Below are 19,344 nucleotides of genomic sequence, written 5' to 3'. Positions count from 1 at the left end.
AATGGTAGTCGGGACCTCTTCTCTAACTAAGATTTGAGAAACACCCCATGGATCTTCAACAATAGCCAGCTGTGGTTCACCCTATACATCTGAGGACGATGTCTGCAAAATCTCCATGGCATCATGCATGGAGTCGTGTCCATGCCGGCATCTGAAGCGGTCACTGCAGGGGAATCCATAAAGGAAACTGGATGCTTCTCAGAGTTTGAGCTTTCACCAGCCTCAAGAGAGATGCCCGGTGGAGGCGGTGCAGCTGAAGAATCAGACCTAAACTTTCTTGGTCTTCTTCATAGATGGCTGGCCCTCATGTTGGGAAGATCCTTCCAAGGCATCCTTAGCCAACAATTTAAGTCGTTGGTTCTCAAGATAAATCACTAGAGAAGGTGGTCAATTCCTCAACTTCTTAGGGACAAAGGACTGACAAATCTCTCAAAACGTATGGTCATGTGAAATGCCTTAACAAAACAAACGCTGCTTGTGACCATCTTTATGGGGAATCTGTCTCCAGCACTGGCATTCCCCCTTTCTGGATGGCATGAAACCCAACAACCAGATAAGGCAAACGTAAAATAAATAAAATCAAACTCCCCAATGGGGCACTTATCTGAAAACAGTAGACCAGCGGACAATTGGGCATTCAGACAGAAGACTGAAGATGACATTTGGATTGGCAACAAAGAAGTTCTGAGGATGGTACATCTGGACCTCACCATTATGCTCTACACCATGCATGGAGAGCATATGTGTGATGTACGGTGTACTTTTACAACCACCAGGCTTTAGTACACTGGCTAGACGTTGGTCTGCCCTTGGCAGGGGATCCCTGTTGTAAAGGATACTGCAACAGTGATATGTAAGGAGATGTATCATTATCCTCTAACCCTAGGGTATGGGAGTAATGGATCTCCGAAGAATATGCTAGGCACTCTCCTGCACAATCCAATTCCACTTCCTCATCAGAACAGCCAGACTCCTTAAGCCTTTTAAGTGGAGTGGAAGAAAAGGGATCATGACAAGGCACAGATAATTGTCAGTGTGTGTGTGTGTGTGGGGGGTTCAAAGCCGTGCTGGCCTTAAAAAGACCCCGAGTGAAACCCTGCCACGTTTTATGGGGATCCATGACCAAAGAAGCTATTTGCTTGGACTACTGCTTTATTTTTTTTTTCAGAACAAACTGAGCCCTTACAAGCGTAGGGGATTCAGAGCCCAGCCTCACTTCAATGACGGGAAAAGGAACCTCTTTGCTAACAAGTACGAGAGGAATCCCCCAAGGATCTTCTAAAATAATCAGCTATGGCTCACCATATGAAGACATGTGAAAAATCAACTCCATATTGGTCCCCAACTGGGTCATGATACAGGGAACTGTCAGTGGAACCGACTGGTCCTTGGGTTCTTTAACCAACCTGAAGACATTCTGCAGAGAGTGGGCAGCAGAAGCCTCTACGTGAATCTTTTTTGACTTTTTAAGACATGTCTGAATATCTGGGTGGGAGGATTTGGAACCCATGATTCCCTCAACAAGTAAATTCAGATGTTGGTTCTCTAGGTAAACAGAAAAGGAGAACAAATGGCTACAAAAGATCTTGGGTACAAAAGCCTAACAAACAGCACACTAAGTATGACCGTGATTTGCACCTAGGCAGAAAAGACACGTCTATCTTTATGAGGAATCTGCCTCCCACACTAACATTTCCTCTTTCTGGATGACATGCAAAATGGTAAACCACCAGAAAGAAAGCAGGAAAAGTACCCAATGGGGTACTTAACTTTAGGAGCTCTGTAACTGGAACATAAATGACTTAACAGACCAAATTAAAAAGTTGGCATTTGGAATGGTGGCAAAGAAATTCCAAGGATTACACATCCATACCTTAACTCAGATGTTGGACATACATCTGATGCATGGTGCTTGGAAGGGCCTAAGGCTTTTTGGGTAAGCTCGCCAGACGTATGGCTATCCTCGATTCCTTTAGTAAGATATACTGCACTAGTGATAAGGAAGGACTTTTTATGTGATGAAACAAGGATGCTTCTTATGACACCCTGTCCAAGCACAGCATGACTTTCTGCTACAAGTTGTTCTCACGAACGTGTAATGATGCACTAAAGCGCTTCTCAAATAATTCATTCCATGCACACCAAACATGAACAAACCATTATACACAATATAGCATGTAATCTGAAGAAAAAAAAAAGTAGAGTATGCGTGCTACCTCTTAAATCTTTAAGACACCAGAACTAATACTTTCAGATTTCATGATGCAAAAACAAACATGGTTGCTTTTCTAGCCATTAAGAGACTTTCCTAATTTGGTATAAATTAACATGATGAAATATACGCATGTAACAACCTTACCCATCCACACTTCTCCAAAGCATCCTTGACCGAGCTTGACTTCCAAACGTAAGGAGTCCCTAGGTATCTCCCAAGCATCTTTTGCAAGCCCCTGGGTCTGAGGCTTCACAGTGGGGCATACTGTTGTCAATCGATGACATAAACCATCCGCATGTTCTTAAAAATTAAGGGAAAAATGACAAAGGTTCAAATGTTTTTAAAGACTCTTCATTACACAGACAATCCTGTAAACGTAACTACTGCTAGGGTTAAAGGAACTTAAAAGCTAATGTAGTGCAATGAAGCAAATCATAAAGTACATTTCCTATCTTGTGCAAACAGTTAAACTACAACAGCAGCAGCTTTTCAGTGCTGAATACCTTCAGTAGACAACTACAAGACAACTTTGTTTACTGTAAAATTTATATCAAAACTTTTGCCTGTCTTGACATTGAACCTTTGCGATGGGAAACTGGATTAGTACTTCACAGCAACAATGAAGAAAGGAGCTCATCACTTCTGGCCAAGCAAAAATAACAACACCACCAGGATCCAATGTACAGAGTTTAATAAAATTCCCTAGTGCCTTGGCATAAAAGCCTTCAAAGGAGAAAAAAACCACACTAAGCAGTCAAGCTTTTATAACAAAATCAATCCACATTAAATTACATAATTACATCCTATTAAGTTAAAAAAACTTTCCAATTACATTCCACACTAATACCTGCTGGACTTGTCCCATATTTCAAAATAAAAATCATCCCCTCTTTATGTCTAAATTATGTCCCCTTTCACAAACATGTTCCATTATTGTACATCGTAAACCTTCTGGATTTTTATCATGATATTTTTTTCAAAATGTACTGCAAGAGGGCTCTCCAAATTACCATTCTTAATATCCCTGATGTTCCTGTATTCTAAACTTAAAGACCCTCTTGGTCTCACCTATACAAAACATGTTGCAGGGACATTTTATAGCATAAATTACTCCTGTATTACATGAATACTTATAATTTACTTTAAAAGGAACACCACTAATATATTCAAATGTATTACATACAAACTTACACATATTGCATCTACCACATGAAAATGTGCCCATTGTGTTAATCATAAAACCAATGTTACAACTAGGTACTGAAAAATAAGCATGTAGTAACATATATCTTGGATACTTTTACCTCTTCGATGTGAAAACATAGGTACTTGTATATTTTTCCAGAAAATTCTTTATATCTTAAAAGAAATTTCCAATGATGTTTAATCACATTTTTTACTTCATTAGATAAAATGTCATAGATAGTTACCAGATTTATTTTTTTTAGATCCAACAAACCATCACTTATATGTTCAGAATGCCATATTTGTGGCCTATTTGCTTGTCTTTGTTGGTCTCTTTTGTCCTTATTTAACAAGGCATTTACATTTTCTTTATAATAACCCCTACTAATAAATAATTTCGCTGTTACATTAAGCTTGTGTGTCAAGTCTGGGCCATAATTGCAAAGCCGCTGTACCCAAAGAAATTCTCCATAAGGCAGAGTGTCTATTAAGTGAGGTGGATGGCAACTATCTGCCCCAAGAAAATGCATCCCCTCCTCAAACCTACAATGTATTTTACTTGTAATGGTACCATTAACATTTCCAGTTAAGCAAATATCCAAAAAAGTTACTGATTTCTTCATCTGTATGCCATCAAATTTTAAAGCATATGGGTTATTTTGAAGCTTATCAATGAAGTCAGAAACCTTTTCCTGACCTCCCTTACAAATAAAAATTAAATCTACATATCTATGTTACTGCACTACATGTTCATGAAAAAACTTCAAATTATATAAATAATCTGTTTCAAATTGTCCCATCATAACACTGGCATACATGGGGGCAAAAGCCACCCCCCATTGCCGTGCCCTGTAACCACGGCCGGCCTTAGGCATAGGCGAACTAGGCGACCGCCTAGGGCGCTGTACAGGCCGGCTTTGTAAAGGGCGCAAATTTTATTTATCTTATTTTAACAAATTTTGATCTCTTCTCGGCAGTCGGCACCTTGTTCAAGGGCAATGGAACCATAAGGAGAGGGGGAGGGCAAGTGCTCTCCCACTTACAGCTGCAGGTGGACTAGGAGCATTTAACATTACAGCATGCACAGTACGAGAGTCTGTGCATCATGACACCAACGTGGATTTAAACACGTTCTGTAATTCTGCGTGGAATTTAAGCCAGCAGTTCGTTTAAGGATGAGTTAAAGCCCATGTGTTCGCATTTGATGATGTGACTGTTTGGTTTAGAAAGAACTAGGTGTGTAATTTAAATCATTTGTGTATGAGAGAGAAAGTGTATGTGTGTAATTTAAATCATTTGTTTGTATATGAGAGAAAGTGTGTGTGTGTAATTTAAATTGTTTGTGTATGAGAGAAAGTGTGTGTGTGTAATTTAAATTGTTTGTGTACGAGAGAGAAAGCGCGTGTGTAATTTAAAACATTTGTCTGTGTATGAGAGAGAAAGCGTGTGTGTAATTTAAATCGTTAGTTTGTGTATGAGAGAGAAAGTGCGTCTCCGACCAAGATGTTTTAAGTGCGGAGTTTCTGTAAATCCCAGGTGCTGTACGGATTGGTGGGGTTTGGAATGTTGGCCTATTCAAATACTTTTTGGTGTATTCTGATGAAAAGGAAAAATGCGAGAGTGTTAACCACTCATTTCAAAATGTGTACTTACTTTTGTTAAAAAAACTGGTCTACACTCCATTATTTTTTGGGAAAAATAAATTAAGCTAATTAACTGTACTATTAGAAAGAGGTTAACTAAGGTTAGTATGGCATCGGGAAGTAGTTTGAGTCTGAGCTTGTACTTCAGAATGTTCTACTGTTCTCCTAATTTGGTCAATTCGGTCTAACTTATTATATAACCTTTTTACTCTCTGATCGCAGTTGGCTAGGTGATGAATGTACGACCTTTAGCAAAATGTTTTATTTGGTGTAACCGTAGTCTGATTACAGCAGTTTACAGTTAATAAGTTACCATTACTTTAAATGATCTACCAACACAGACGTTCTCTTTATAGGAGTAAAATGTGTCAAATATTTATTATTTTTCTGAATTGTATGAGTTGTTGAATTTACTAAAGTAACATTTAAGTTAAAAGGATTGCTAGTGATTTGATCTTTGCTTCTGTGTAGCTGTAACGATAGTCGAGTTTTTATTATGACTGCAGTATATTGTATAAGGTAGTTTTTTTTCCATTTATATTTTTTAATTATAATTTTATGTCAGAGTTTAATTATTACTTTATATCAGATTTTTTTTCTGGGAGGGGGTGGTATTAAAGTCTTACTGGACTTGTAATATATTTGGAAACTGCTGTTAACATCTCATTCTGTAGCTGTCGTAATTTGTCATTATACTTTTAAGGGGGTTACATATCCCACAAAGACTTCTACTCTGATTGTATTTTTGTTGGGTTCAATTCACATCATTGCCTCCTGGGACAGCTATGATAATATTAGCAAATGCCCTTATGGCAATGAGTATACCTCTCAACTGTCCAGATTTTTGCCTCATATTTTTGACCTATTCCTCATATTATTTGTGGTTTTCTGGCAAATCACTGAGGACTGAAATAACTAAATGTCATACATCTGAGTTTGTCTTCATTTCCTTCAGAAAATGCCTGCTATAAGTCTATAAGAGGAATATTTAGAACCTGTCCCTCTTTTGCTACCCCCCCCCCACTGTTTCAGGCTTTGTCCAGCATTCTTGTGCTAAGAGATTGAGAAGTATGGAGGCATGTATATAATGCACTACTTGCCGATTACTTGGTGCATTTTAAGGGGGGGATAGGGGTTTTGCATTCCTGAGTGTGTCCTCTTTTGTATAAGATGCCTAGTAACCATAAACTTGTCAGTTTCTCAGTTATTCCTTTTTGCAATATTGCCAGCTTACCATTTTTTTTTTGTGTAACGTAGGAAAGTAATTCTTCAAGGGCAGCAGGCAGTGAATTGGTAGATAAAACACCGAAATGTAAAACTGTTTGCCAGTAACAGATTGTTCATTATTAAAAAAATCTCTTTAATGTACAATTATTTGAATGAATGAATGAATGAATTTTACTTCTGCAGAGATTGTGCTTTTTGACTTGTGGATTGTAATGACAGAACTGTGGCCTTTTATGGTTAAAATATTCTGAAATGGGCAGATTTGTCATTATTGGGTCATGCATTTTGTTTCATTGCTTACTGGAAAAATGTTCAAAACTACAAATTTAAAAAGCACACTAACAAGTGGTGCTTTATTATACAAGGAATATAATTTAATACAATCAGGAAGGTGAATCAAAGGACACACACATGTATGCATGTCCCTAAAATGTGTTCAAGGAGTCTGTTTCGAAAACAGCCCAAAGGTACACTTGAGCCTCTACTGGCCAGATGCAATTTTTATGAATGTGGATTTTCATGCTGTTTCAATGGCAGAAAAGTTTATTGCTCATGCTAAGTCTGTTTTTGTTGTGAGACTGTGTTTGTGCTATTCAAGCTTAAGCTATTGTACATATGGAGGAGGGAGGTTGCTACTCTACTTTCACTGAGTTGTAAGGTTTACTCGCCTACCCCAAAGTAAATTAAACTGTTTAGATTAACTTAAGCAACTCTTTGAAACAAGGCATGTGGGGTTCTATTTTCTGAGGACGTGACTTTTATACTAAAGTATATGTGAAGGGACAACTGATAAAGCAGGTTTATTAAAGCAAACTTCCACTGTCCTTCACTTGCACTTTAACTACATTACAAGGTATCTTTTCTTTGTATGCATTTAAATGAAGGAAATGGCTGGAGTGGCTTTCCTGGGGAGTGACCAACCTGTGGGTGTGACTTATAGGGGTGTTTCATGAGCATGGTATGGGTGTGGCTTAAGGGGTGCCGGAGTACTACTTCGCCTAGGGCACCAGTTCAGCTAAGGCCGGCCCTGACAGAGACCTTGAAACCAGCTTGGTCCGGTTGGTGCCAGCATGTTTAGCAAGATGCAAGAAAGGGGTTCTGGCACTGGAGGAATACCAGCAGCTTCTCCTGGGAAACACTGGATGCGTACATTTCAGAGAGTTTCATAAAATCTTAGTTACTGTTGGCAAGACTGCACTAAATACACTGGCTCAGACTTATGTGGGTGAAATCCTGGGGAGCCAGTGATTAAAATGCTGTTTTGCAGCTGTAGTGAAAAGCTTATTTGGATGTAGCAGACAATGGTCAAACCAAAGGCAGCAGCACACATTTGCTGTCCACTCAAGGCAAATCACGTCTCACATAATTGGTGAGTGTTGTGGAGTTCAAGACTCAAATGCTGTTCCTGACAAAACACACTTCATAATTGTAACTATGAAGACAGATGAATGCTGTCAAGCCTAACTTTACGACTGCATGAACTGCAACATAGGACAATGTCAAGACTGTGAGCAGTACTGGATTGCATGACTTGACAACCACTTTAGAAAGAAATCACATGCTTACTTATTACTGGTTCAACAAATAAATGATTAATTTACGATTGGTTTTGCAGCCTCTTGCATAACATGTAACTGCCACACTGTTAGAAGGCACTCACACGAACTGATGTGGGAAAACAATTTAGAAAGAAATGTCCTTGGACTCCTTCCTTTCACAGGAGCTTTAGCATAGTACTCAAACAAATGAGCATATACACTCTAGATCACAGCAGAGTTGCAGATCAGTATGAATGTGGTAAAGTTCAATACATAATCTAGCACAATGAATTAACGAGACCATACAAGAGTAATGTACAAGTTAATATACAAGTTAGTACTCAAAAGATGATCATCTTTGCCACTTTCAAAATCACTGCTGGAACAGGTAACTAAACAATTTAGCCAATTACATCGACTGACATGATGGAGCAACACACATTATATAAGCGAATACTCAAAAGGAGATTTCACATGCCCCTTTAAATTATCACTTCTGGAACAGATAAAACACTTTAGCCATTGCAATGGCATAGGGAATTTGCTGCCAACTATAATGCTGGGAAGGTGGTTTGTCTCATGAGCCTCAGAAAGGGGGGTGATGTTTAGAAATTGATGGACAACTCTTCTATCCTATGGTGAGGGTGTGATGTCACTGTTGTAAGGCTGATCCCAAATGGAGAAACAATGTATAAAACATGTAAAGTAATCTACTTGCAAAAAGGGGAAAAAAAAGAAACTTTTGGACATCAGAAGGATTACCCTGCCTTTAAAAGTGTTTACAAAACTGCTATTGAGGGACTCAAAGCAAGTTATAAAAAAATCCTACAGCTTGGGGTGGGAATGATGGCCCTCAGCCACACTGATTGATCTTAAACCAGTTAACAGCCTGTGTTTCATCACAGTGGGACAATAGGCAGTGACTGAAATATACGGTCAGTAGGCATGGGGGCCAGGACTGCTGGATCAAATGAGCAAATGGATTCAAAATAAAAAGTTTTGTACTTACCATAACATTCCATCTGTGTTGCTGCCTCTCATTTGCTCTTCAACCTACTGGTTTCAGATCTGAGCATCGGATCTGACTCGGACATAGACCAAAGCTGTAGGCTCCAACATCTGAGCTCCTCCTCTACCCATGATTCTCCTCTCTTCTAAATCCTTCAGATCAAGTTTGCTGCAGCCTAGTATATCACAATCATAATTCCAATAAACAAGAAGAAAGTACTTAGAATAAAGGAATCAGCCAAGTTAGGATACTTCAAGAGCTCAAAGGGAAACAAAAGTATCTAGCTAAAAAAATTATGTCCTTCAAAAGGCAGGGGAGTGGAGCTAGGGAAGGTTGAAGAGCAAATGAGAGGCAACAACAGAGATGGAACACTATAGTAAGTACATAACCTCTTTATCTGATGCTGTTGCCTTCAGTTGCTCTTCAACCTACAGGACAGAGTTCCCAGCTACTGAAAGAACTTGGGAGGCCCTCAAGGGAAGATATTCTAGAGCACAATGGAGCCAAAAGACACCCTGGTCCTGGAAATAATGTCCAGTTTGTAATGGGAAATAAAGGTATAATGGTTAGACCAAGTAGCATCTTCACAAATTTCATCTATGGGAAGTTTAGACCAAAAAGCTGAAGTAGAAACAGATCTGGTAGAATGGGCTTTAGCATTACTATGTAAGGAAATGCCCTTAGGGGAAGAAGCAAGTTTGATACAACTGGTAAATCCAATGGGCTAGCATAACCTTGGAAACTGGTTACTTAATCTGGACTTAGAAAAGGATATGAAAAGTTGGTCAGATGATCTGAATGTTTTAGTTCTATCCAAACAGAGGTACTCTTCTTTGTTTTGAAAGTTCAGAAAAAAAAACTAGAAGACTGATGACTTGATTTAAGTTATTCTCAGAAGTGACCTTGGGCAAAAAAGATAGATTAGTATGTAAAATAACTCTGTCCTTGTGAAAAAATCAGATATGGAGGTTTGCAAGACAAAGCCTGTAGTTCAGATACCCTCTTGGAGGAAGTAACAGCCACCCAAGATAATGGTTTTCCAAGTCAGAAATTTCAAGTCTACTTTCACTGAAGGTTCAAAGGGATGAGACTAAAGCCTGAAACACTAAGGTGAGGTCCCAAGGAAGGGCAGGATTCCCTTAATATGACATAAGGGAAAGGTATCCTTCAAGAAGGCCTTGCATAGTTTAGATGAAGCTAAGGAGAGAGTACATGAAAACTGGAAATGGCGGCAGGTTGCACTTTTACCATAGAAAAGCTTGCAATGACATTAAAGAGGTAAGCCAGGTTTCACCATAGAAAAGCTTGCAATGACATTAAAGAGGTAAGCCAGGTAGTCCAAAACTGTCAAGATGGTGCAAAAAAGGGTCCAAATTGTTCTGATGATCCCAGACAGAGAATCTCTTCCCCTTACTGTCATATAGCTTTCTAGTAGACGGTTTGTGTGCCACAATCAAAACTTTTCTGACTGGGGAGGAAAGCCTGGGAGTTCTAGTCATTAATGGAAGTGGAGGAAAACAAGCGGTTAGTTTCAAGTTCGGGAGATCTGGATGGAAGTGCCCGGAAGGGGTGGGACAAGCAAACTGGAGAGGCCTCCAGAGTCCAAAGTGGACAAACCAGGTGAGACTAAAGGAAGGGGAACCACATTTGATGGGGCCAAAAAGGGGCAATAAGGATGACTTGGCACTTCAATCACTGCACTTTCTGTAGAAATTTGGGAATGAGTGGAAAGGGAGGAAAAGGGCACAGTGGACCAGAGGGTAAGCATAGACTAGAGTATCTTTCAGTGAATGCCCCTGCGGAGGGATCAGGGCAAAAAAACTTGTTGCACTTGGTGTTGGAGGAAGATGCAAACAGTTCACAGTAAAGTTAAACCCATCTCTGGAAGATCATATTTGCCACTGCAGGATTGAGAGACCACTTCTGAGGCATCAAAAGGGTCCTGCTAAGCCTGTCTACTAGGATGTTCGATTTCCCGGGAATGTGCATCGTTATGACAAAGTGGTTTGAAGAGATCACTCACTGCCACAACCTCATGGTCTCTCGACACAAGGGATAATATCGGTTTCCTTCCTTGCTTGCTGATGTGCCAGACCACTGACATGTCTGTCTGAATAGCAATAGTTCCGATGGGAAGAGAGGAGTGGAGGGCTTGCAACGGGAGGACCACCGCTCTTATCTCCAAAACATTTACATGTAAATTGGTCTCTAGGGGGCACCAAGTGCCTTGGACAGTCTGTCCCAGATAATGCTCCCCCACCAGAGCTGGGAAGCATCTGTGGTCACAATGGCCGTGTGGGGAGGAAGGACAAAAGGCAAGCCCTGGAGAAGATAGTCTGTATCCACCAGATGAGAATGTTTGCATGCTTGTGAGATCCTGATTTTGTAGTTCAAACTACAACGCAGAAGAGACCAATGCACAGCTAAGTTCCGCTGAAGCGCTCTCATGTAAAGATGGGCTAAGGGTACCAGAGTGACTGTCACAACCAGGGACCCCAAGACCCAAAGGACAAGAATGGCTTGGGAGACAAAGTGTCCATAATTTGTCTGACATGAGAACTCAGACTGGAAATTCTGTTGAGAGTAAGAAGGTCTAGAGACAGAGTGGTGTCCAAATGAGCTCCAATAAAGTCTATGACTTGAACTGGAAGAAGATGGGATTTGTTTAGACTGATAGATATGCCAAAGGTCAAGGCTAGCTGAAGTAGGTATTCCCTGGCTTGAAGGAGTCCATGCCTGGTGGGAAGAGTTAGCAGCCAATCACCTAGGTAAGGAAACACCTGGAATCCTTGCAGTCTCAGATGAGCTGCTACCACTGCCATGTAATTTCATGAACGCCATGGAGGTTATGGTGATACCAAAGGACGGTGCTAGGTACTGGTAGTCACCGTCTCCCAGGCTGAAGCGGAGATACCTTCTGGAGCGCTTGTTCATCTTGATGTGATAGTATGCATCCTGAAGGTCTATAAAGGTCTACATCCAGTCATCCTTCTGCAGGAAGGCCAGAATGGACTGTTAACATGATCATTCGGAACTTTGAACTGGCAATTGACTTGTTTAGGGAAGTAAGATCTAGAATGAGTCGGAGGTCCCCTGTCTTTTTTGGACACTAAAAAGAATCTTGAGTAAAAGCCTGATCCAAGCTGGTCTGGGGGGACACTTTGGATGACACTGAGAGCAGCTTTGCACTCTCTAATGCTGCTGCCTCCCGTTGATTGGGTGGGGCAACGGGGGGGATCTTCCTTGAAGAAGACTTGCAAAAAGGGTAAAGGCTTCCCAGGCTGTTGGGTGTCGAGACAAATGTTGCCCGACTGCCTCCAGAGTACAGCAGAAGGGCAATCTTTCAGGACTGCTGTTTGGGTCTGCCCAAGAAAGGATCTTAAGACCCTTAATTCATCAGAACCCCTATGCCACAACGATGGCATCTGCTGTTATAACCATTTCTCCCTCTGCGGGAAAATTCCCCTTGTGAATCCTGGAAAGGACGCTGCGATTTACAGAACCACAACTTCTTACATCCACACTGGTTCCTGAAAAAAGTTTGTTGTGGGGTAGAGAAGCATATCCCAAAGGCAGACAAGGTCTTTCTGTCCTTTTCACTTTGTCTTAAACTGTCAGACTGAAAAGGGTCGATCCACTGAATGAAACATTGACAAAAGATGCTTTATAGGGTTCTGAAAAATCAGACAGCCGCATCCAGGTGTGGCATCTGACAGCAATGCCTGATCTAGCTGCCCGTGACGCACCCTCTGCTGCATGACAGATTAACCTCATGCATGTGTTGGAAATGGAATGGAGGGAGATCATTCCTGAGGAATAGGATTTCTGTTCCTCGGCAGACATGGACGCTAGGATTGAACTAAAGAGTTCCTTAACCAAGTCCCTCTGTAGCCTGGTTACATGTCCAGGTAGTTCAGTGCTTGCAATGTAAAGGTCAGTGAAGCATAAACCTAATTTCCAAACCAGTCTAAAGCCCTAGACTCCCTATTAAGGGGATGGACAATGGAGCTCTGCTGGCCTAGCTCATTTTTGGTGGCAGCTGCAACCACCATGGCATTGACGGGAATCCCTTTAGTCCAGTGCTGTCGAGCAGGAGGGGCACTAAGGATCTTATTAGGCAGCTTGGAGATAGGCTCCACTGTGTCTGGTTCCTTCCACAAAGTACAGTTTTGTACCTACCATAAATGTAGATGTCCGAGAGGAATGCATCTGCAGTCTTTACAAATGGGTTGTCCTGTCGCCAGGCAGCCCTTCGGTCGGCCGGATTCCAAAGTCTGGGTCTGGCTTCGGCTGGTGTCGCACTTCACCCGACGTCATTGCAGCAGTTATTCGGGTATAAAGGCATCAGCCGACGCCATTTTCCTCAGTGTTTCTTGCCCCAGATGCCAGGTGCCCTCTTGGATGGCTAAATTTGGATAAATGTCAAAGTTTCCAAATAGTAGAGAGCAAACACACAAAATAAGCATGTATGTACATATATACAAACAAATACACCATAATAGATCCCCAAGCTAGCTGAAGATTGGCAAATACCCTAGGAATACCTCAGAGGGAAGGAGGGTGGGTAATCCTGACTGCAGATGCATTCCTCTCGGACATCTACATTTATGGTAGGTACAAAACTGTACTATGTCCTTCAAGGATGCATCTGCAGTCTTACAAATGGGTAGAATACCATAGCTAAACTAGGGAGGAGGAAGAGAAGATATTATGGTGTAGTTAGGATCCCTTGCAAAACAGCAGTGGCAAAACCAGCACGGTATCTAGAGTATAGAGGTAAGTTATAATGCTTGGCAAATGTATGCATGGAGGTCCAAGTAGCAGCCTCTATAATGTCCTTGGTAGCCACTCCTCGTAAGAAAGCTGTGGTAGTGGCAGTAGCCCTTGTGGAGTGAGGCCTGATGTTCTCTGGAGTTTTCTTTCCATGGTAGGAGTAACAAAATCTAATGCAATTTCCTATCCATTTGGAGATTGTCTGTTTAGAAATTTGTTTTCCTTCCTTTCCTGTTGCATATGCTACCAGAAGCTGGTCAGTTTTCTATTGTTTTGTCCTGTCAGGTAGTAGCGTAATTGTCTGTGTACATCCAAGGTATGTAAGAGCCTTTCTCCCCTGTTCTGTGGGTTGGGGAAGAATGTAGGAAGGTGGATAGCCTGATTTAAAGAGCCTCTGGATACCACCTTAGGCATAAATGTAGGATTTGTTCTCATGGACACTCTATCTTGATGGAAGATCAGGAAGGGTTGCACTGCCATTAATGCCTGTAGTTCAGAGATCCTTCTTGCTGAAGTTATTGCCAGCAGGAAATTAGTCTTCCAGGATAAGTATTGTAATTCTGCTGTTGCTGCTGGTTCGAAAGGAGGAAGAGTTAGTTTTTCTAGCACAAAGTTCAAGTCCCATGCTGGCAATGGAGGTTTCCTGGGAGGTTTTACATTTTTAATTCCTCTCAGAAACTGTCTGAGCAGAGGATGCGAGAAGACAGGAGGATCCAAGCTGTATTCTGCTGAAATAGCTGATGCATGTATCTTGATGGAAGAATAGGACAGGCCTGTATGGAAGAGCTCCGCCAAGTACTCCAGGATGTTGGCTATGTTCACCAGTGTCACATCTTGCCCCTTTGCAGTACTCCAGATGAGATATATTTTCCATTTTGCTGCATAATTCTTTCTTGTTGAAGGTCTATGAGCCTCCATGATTATTTCTTTAACCCTTTGGGATAAATTTGGGTTAATTGCTGTTATGTAATGTTCCAGGCAGTTAGCTGCAGAGTTTTTAGGTTTGGATGCAGAATGTTGTAGTTGTTCTGTGTTAGCAGTAATGGGATCAGGGGCAGTGTCCATATTTGTTCCCGGGACATGCTCCTCAGCAGTGGATACCAATGTTGTCTTGGCCAGTCTGGGGCTATCAGAATGATCCTTGGACGCTCCTCTTTGATCTTCAGAAGCACCTTGTGCATCAAAGGAAGTGGTGGGAATGCGTATGCTGTCAGGTTTTTCCAACTGCAAGATAGGGAGTCCACCTTCCAAGCAAGTGGGTGGTAAGTCCTTGTGCAGAATTTCTTCAACTGGTGATTGAATGGGGATGCAAACAAGTCTATTTGTGGTAATCCCCATTCTCTTGTGATGGTTTTGAAGATGTCCGGATGTAGCATCCATTCGTGGGCATCTGTTGTAGTTCTGCTTAATATGTCTGCTAGAATGTTCTCCTTCCCTGATACATAAATTGCCTGTAACTGAATGTTGTAGCTCAGAGCCACATCCCATAGGTCCAGTGCCAGCCGGCATAGAGGGTATGAGTGTGTGCCTCCCTGTTTGTTGATGTACCACATAACTGTGGTGTTGTCTGTCCTTATCATCAACTGGCCTTCTTGGAGAAAAGGTCTGAATGCCTGGATTGCCAATTTTACTGCCATCATTTCTTTTAGATTTATGTGCAGATGCAGCTGGTCTTGAGTCCATAGGCCTTGAATGCACTTGTCCATCATGTGTGCCCCCCAACCGAGGTCTGAGGCATCTGTCGTGATGGTTTGTCTTGGTTGACTTTGGCAGGCCTGAGCCCACCATAGGAACTCTTGCTTCAGGCATGGAATCATTGGAATTTTGGTTTCTAGGCTGTGCTTGTGCTGGGACCACAAATTCTTTAGGTACCACTGTAGCTTTCTCATATGCAGCCTGGCATGAGGGACCAGTATTATGCAGGATGCCATGAAGCCTAGAGCTTGTAGCACTTTTCTTGCAGTTAGATGGTTCTGCTTTGTTAAAGCCAAGAAGTAAAGAGGAAGTTGCTTTTTCTTTTCTGCAGTTAGAAATGCCTTTTGTTTTGATGTGTCCAGTTCTGCACCCAGAAAAGTTATTCTTTGGGATGGAATCAGCCTTGACTTTTTTGTATTGACTGTATATCCCAGGGCTTGCAGCAGGTAGATGACTCTTTGTAAGTCTTCTGTTAGTTTGTTTTTGTTGTCCGCTTGTATCAGGCAGTCGTCCAGGTAGGGATAGATTTGAATTCCCTGAAGTCTGCAATGAGCGATTACTGATGCCAGGCATTTCGTGAACACTCTGGGCAGTAGATAAGCCAAAGGGCAATGCTGAGAATAGATAATGCTCTGATCCTGCAAGAAATCTGAGGTATCTTCTGCAAATTGGTCTTATGGGGGCGTGCAGGTATGCCTCCTTGAGATCTAGAGTTACCAGCCAAGACTCCTTGCCCAGCATGGGAAGAAGCTGCTGTAGGGTCAGCATTTTGAATTTTGGAACAATGAGGAATGTGTTTAAAGCGGACAGGTCTAGAATAGGCCTCCATTTGTTTTCTTTTCTTGGTACCAGGAAGAGTCTGGGTAAAATCCTTCCCTTGCTCCATAGATGGTACCTTTTCACAGCTCTCATTCTTAATAATTGAGATATTTGCTTTAGAGCTTCTGTCCTTTGAGTAGGTGGAAGGTTTGGCATTCCTCTCTTTCCTGGTAGAGTATGGAAATGGAACCTGTAACCTTGGTCTATAGTTGCAAAATCCATTTTTCTCTTGTAATGCAGTGCCAGTTTCTTGAAAATAAGGTTAGCTTTCCGCCTAAGGGTGCTTCTAGTTGTTCCCTGGTAGGCGTTCACGCCAAGTCACTGTGATTGAGTTGTTGTAGTGGTGGTGGCTGTATCCGTGCCTCGTTGGTTGTTACCCTGCCACTGGCCCCTGTAGGCACCCCTGGATTGGTTTCTGCCTCTAGAGCGCCTATTCCTGCATCTTTGTGCCTTAGAGGAGTCTGGAAAGGACCAATTCTTGGAGGGCCAGTTCCTGCTAAACCTTGGAGGTTGAACTTGTAAGAAATCTTTCACTGTTTGCACAGATTTTGCTTTCTCTTCCATCGTTTTTAGTACCTGCTGTGCAGGGGAACCAAATAAATTGACCTTGTCCATAGGTGCATCCAAAAGCTTAGATTTGACGTGTTCTGGTAATGCCTGTTCTTTCAACCATGCATGCCTCCTGATAACTATGCCAGTCATGGCTGATCTAAAGAAAGCCTCCAGTGCATCATAGCCACATTTTAAAGAATGGTTACTAACCTGCTGTATATATTATGTACCATTTCTTGAACATACTTTTTATCTAAAGATTCTTCAGAGGACAGCTTTTTAGTCAACTGGTCAAGCATAAACTCTTGATATTGAAGCATATGAAATTGGCAGTTCAAAGCTCTAGCTGACAAAGTAGCAGAGGTGTAAACTTTTTTACCCCATCTCTCTAAGGACCTGGATTCCCTTTCAGAGGGAGGTTTTTAGAAGAAGTAGCTGCTACAGCTTTAGGACCCTGGGAGATAGTCTCTGGATCCACAAAAGGAGCCTTATATAAGTGGTGATGAGTGTCCGGGACCCTGTAGTACCTATCGGGCTTAGCAGGAGCCGGAGGTAAAGAATCAGGAGCAGTGCAAGCAACATTAAATGCATCATCAACAACAGGGAGAACTGGAGGTATAGCTAAAGGCCTATGCTGTGGCAAATGTAGAAAGGTCCTAAGCCTTTTTCTAGAGTCTGAGAAATCTTGGCCCTGCCACTGAAATTGTTCCCTCATAGCATGCAAGGTTTCCCCAAAGGAAAATTCCTCAGGAGGAGAGGCTGAAGGGATGGACTCCTCAGCATCAGAGTCTTCGTAAGGAGAATAAGAAGCCTCAGGAGGGTCTGTATGTTCTGAGTCATCAGAGGAATCATCCGTGGATACTGGCTCAGGGGGATCTGCTCTAGGCCTCTTTTCTGGAGGAGGGAGAGAGGCCCTGTCTGGATGAGGCTGGGCTCCACGAATTAAAGAGATGAGATCCTCAGCCAAAGAAAGCATATGGGAGCTGGTGCTGGGCCTGTGAGAGGGGGATTGGCAGGCACAGGTTTTGATGCTTTGGCTGCTTTAGCCCTGGCAAAGGCCTTAATAGACATGGCTGGAGGAGGCCTAGCAGCTCCACGTGCAGGGGTAGAGATATCCAGGGGAATGGTGTCTGATAAATCCTGTGAAACCGCAACAGAAGGTTGGATTTCAGAAGCCGTTTCTACCAGGTTAGAAGAGGCCTCGGTAGAAGGCAAGATATCGGCTGAAGAAAGAACCGCTTGCTCGGTTTCGGTCGAAACAGAAACTCGTGGTTTGCTTAACTGCGGTTTCGGCGAAAGGCAGACAAGGTCTTTCTGTCCTTTTCACTTTGTCTTAAACTGTCAGACTGAAAAGGGTCGACCCACTGAATGAAACATTGACAAAAGATGCTTTATAGGGTTCTGAAAAATCAGACAGCCGCATCCAGGTGTGGCTTGTGACAGCAATGCCTGATCTAGCTGCCCGTGAAGCACCCTCTGCTGCATGAGAGATTAACCTCATGCATGTGTTGGAAATGGAATGGAGGGAGGTCATTACTGAGGAATAGGATTTCTGTTCCTCGGCAGACATGGACGCTGGGATTGAACTAAAGAGTTCCTTAACCAAGTCCCTCTGTAGCCTGGTTACATGTCCAGGTAGTTCAGTGATTGCAATGTAAAGGTCAGTGAAGCGTAAACCTAATTTCCAAACCAGTCTAAAGCCCTAGACCCCCTATTAAGGGGATGGACAATGGAGCTCTGCTGGCCTAGCTCATTTTTGGTGGCAGCTGCAACCACCATGGCAGTGACGGGAATCCCTTTAGTCCAGTGCTGTCGAGCAGGAGGGGCACTAAGGATCTTATTAGGCAGCTTGGAGATAGGCTCCACTGTGTCTGGTTCCTTCCACAACCTGCGGAACACAAGGAAAACAACAGTGTCTGCGGGGGGGGGGGGGCACCCAAGAAAGTGGGCCTGACCCAAAGGCTTCCAGAAACAATTCCTCTGGATTAGGGCTTCTGAAAGATCAACCACTCTTTTGGCATAGGACTTCCATGATGTCTCCAAAAGAGACATGCTTGGGTGGAGATCTGGGGGACCCTTTTCTTCATCAAGAACATTTTCCTTTGTGAAGGATTCCAAAGTGGAATTCAGGTGTCTCTATTTACACATGTGCTTCCAAGGGACCTCTTTGGTGGGGTGTTCTTGAGAGGTATCAACAGACTCCAGAGGTTCCAAATTGGAAGCAAGCTGGAAGTCCTTCTGGACAAGGTGTCCTGGAGGGGGCAGAGTAGACGTCTCAGACACAAAGGCAGATGGGGGGACCAGAGTCCAAAGCAGGCAGAGCTGAGGCTCTCCTAGGTGCAGAGAGAACCTTCACCACCACCTCAAAAGCCTAGGGAGATCTGGACACACCAGCCACTCCCGCCAGAGCCGAAGCTGTGAACGGGGAAGATCTGTGAACCCCAACTGCCCTGGATCAGAATGGGGAGTCTGAGAAGAGCTGCAAACATCGAAGTCCCAACAGGATGACACAACTCTGAAAATTTCATAGCTGATGTCAACCCCTCAAAGCCAAGAATCACTAGGCTTTGAAACAGTTGGAGCCAGGAGAGACAGAGAGACCATCGGAGTCTCGGTAACTGTATCTGTCGGCTCTGACATCTTGGTTCCAGGAAGGCTCAGACCCGATAATTCTGAAATCTGGGGTTG

At 42.6% G+C, this 19,344-nt stretch overlaps 1 protein-coding gene across 1 annotated transcript in view; it reads right to left on the bottom strand.

Moving 5' to 3' along the window:
- Nucleotides 1-19,344, bottom strand: part of YES1 (YES proto-oncogene 1, Src family tyrosine kinase) — a gene marked incomplete in the record, with an annotated part of 1,508,191 nt that overhangs the window by 297,053 nt on the left and 1,191,794 nt on the right. The window contains 1 exon segment of the mRNA XM_044065234.1: nucleotides 2,360-2,515. Coding sequence (XP_043921169.1) covers nucleotides 2,360-2,515 — 156 coding nt within the window.

This window comes from Protopterus annectens, chromosome 3.part0 (assembly GCF_019279795.1).
Source record: "Protopterus annectens isolate FY-2018-M chromosome 3.part0, PAN1.0, whole genome shotgun sequence".
Taxonomy (NCBI): Eukaryota; Metazoa; Chordata; order Ceratodontiformes; family Protopteridae; genus Protopterus; species Protopterus annectens.
This window is presented reverse-complemented; position numbering and strand designations above follow the sequence as displayed.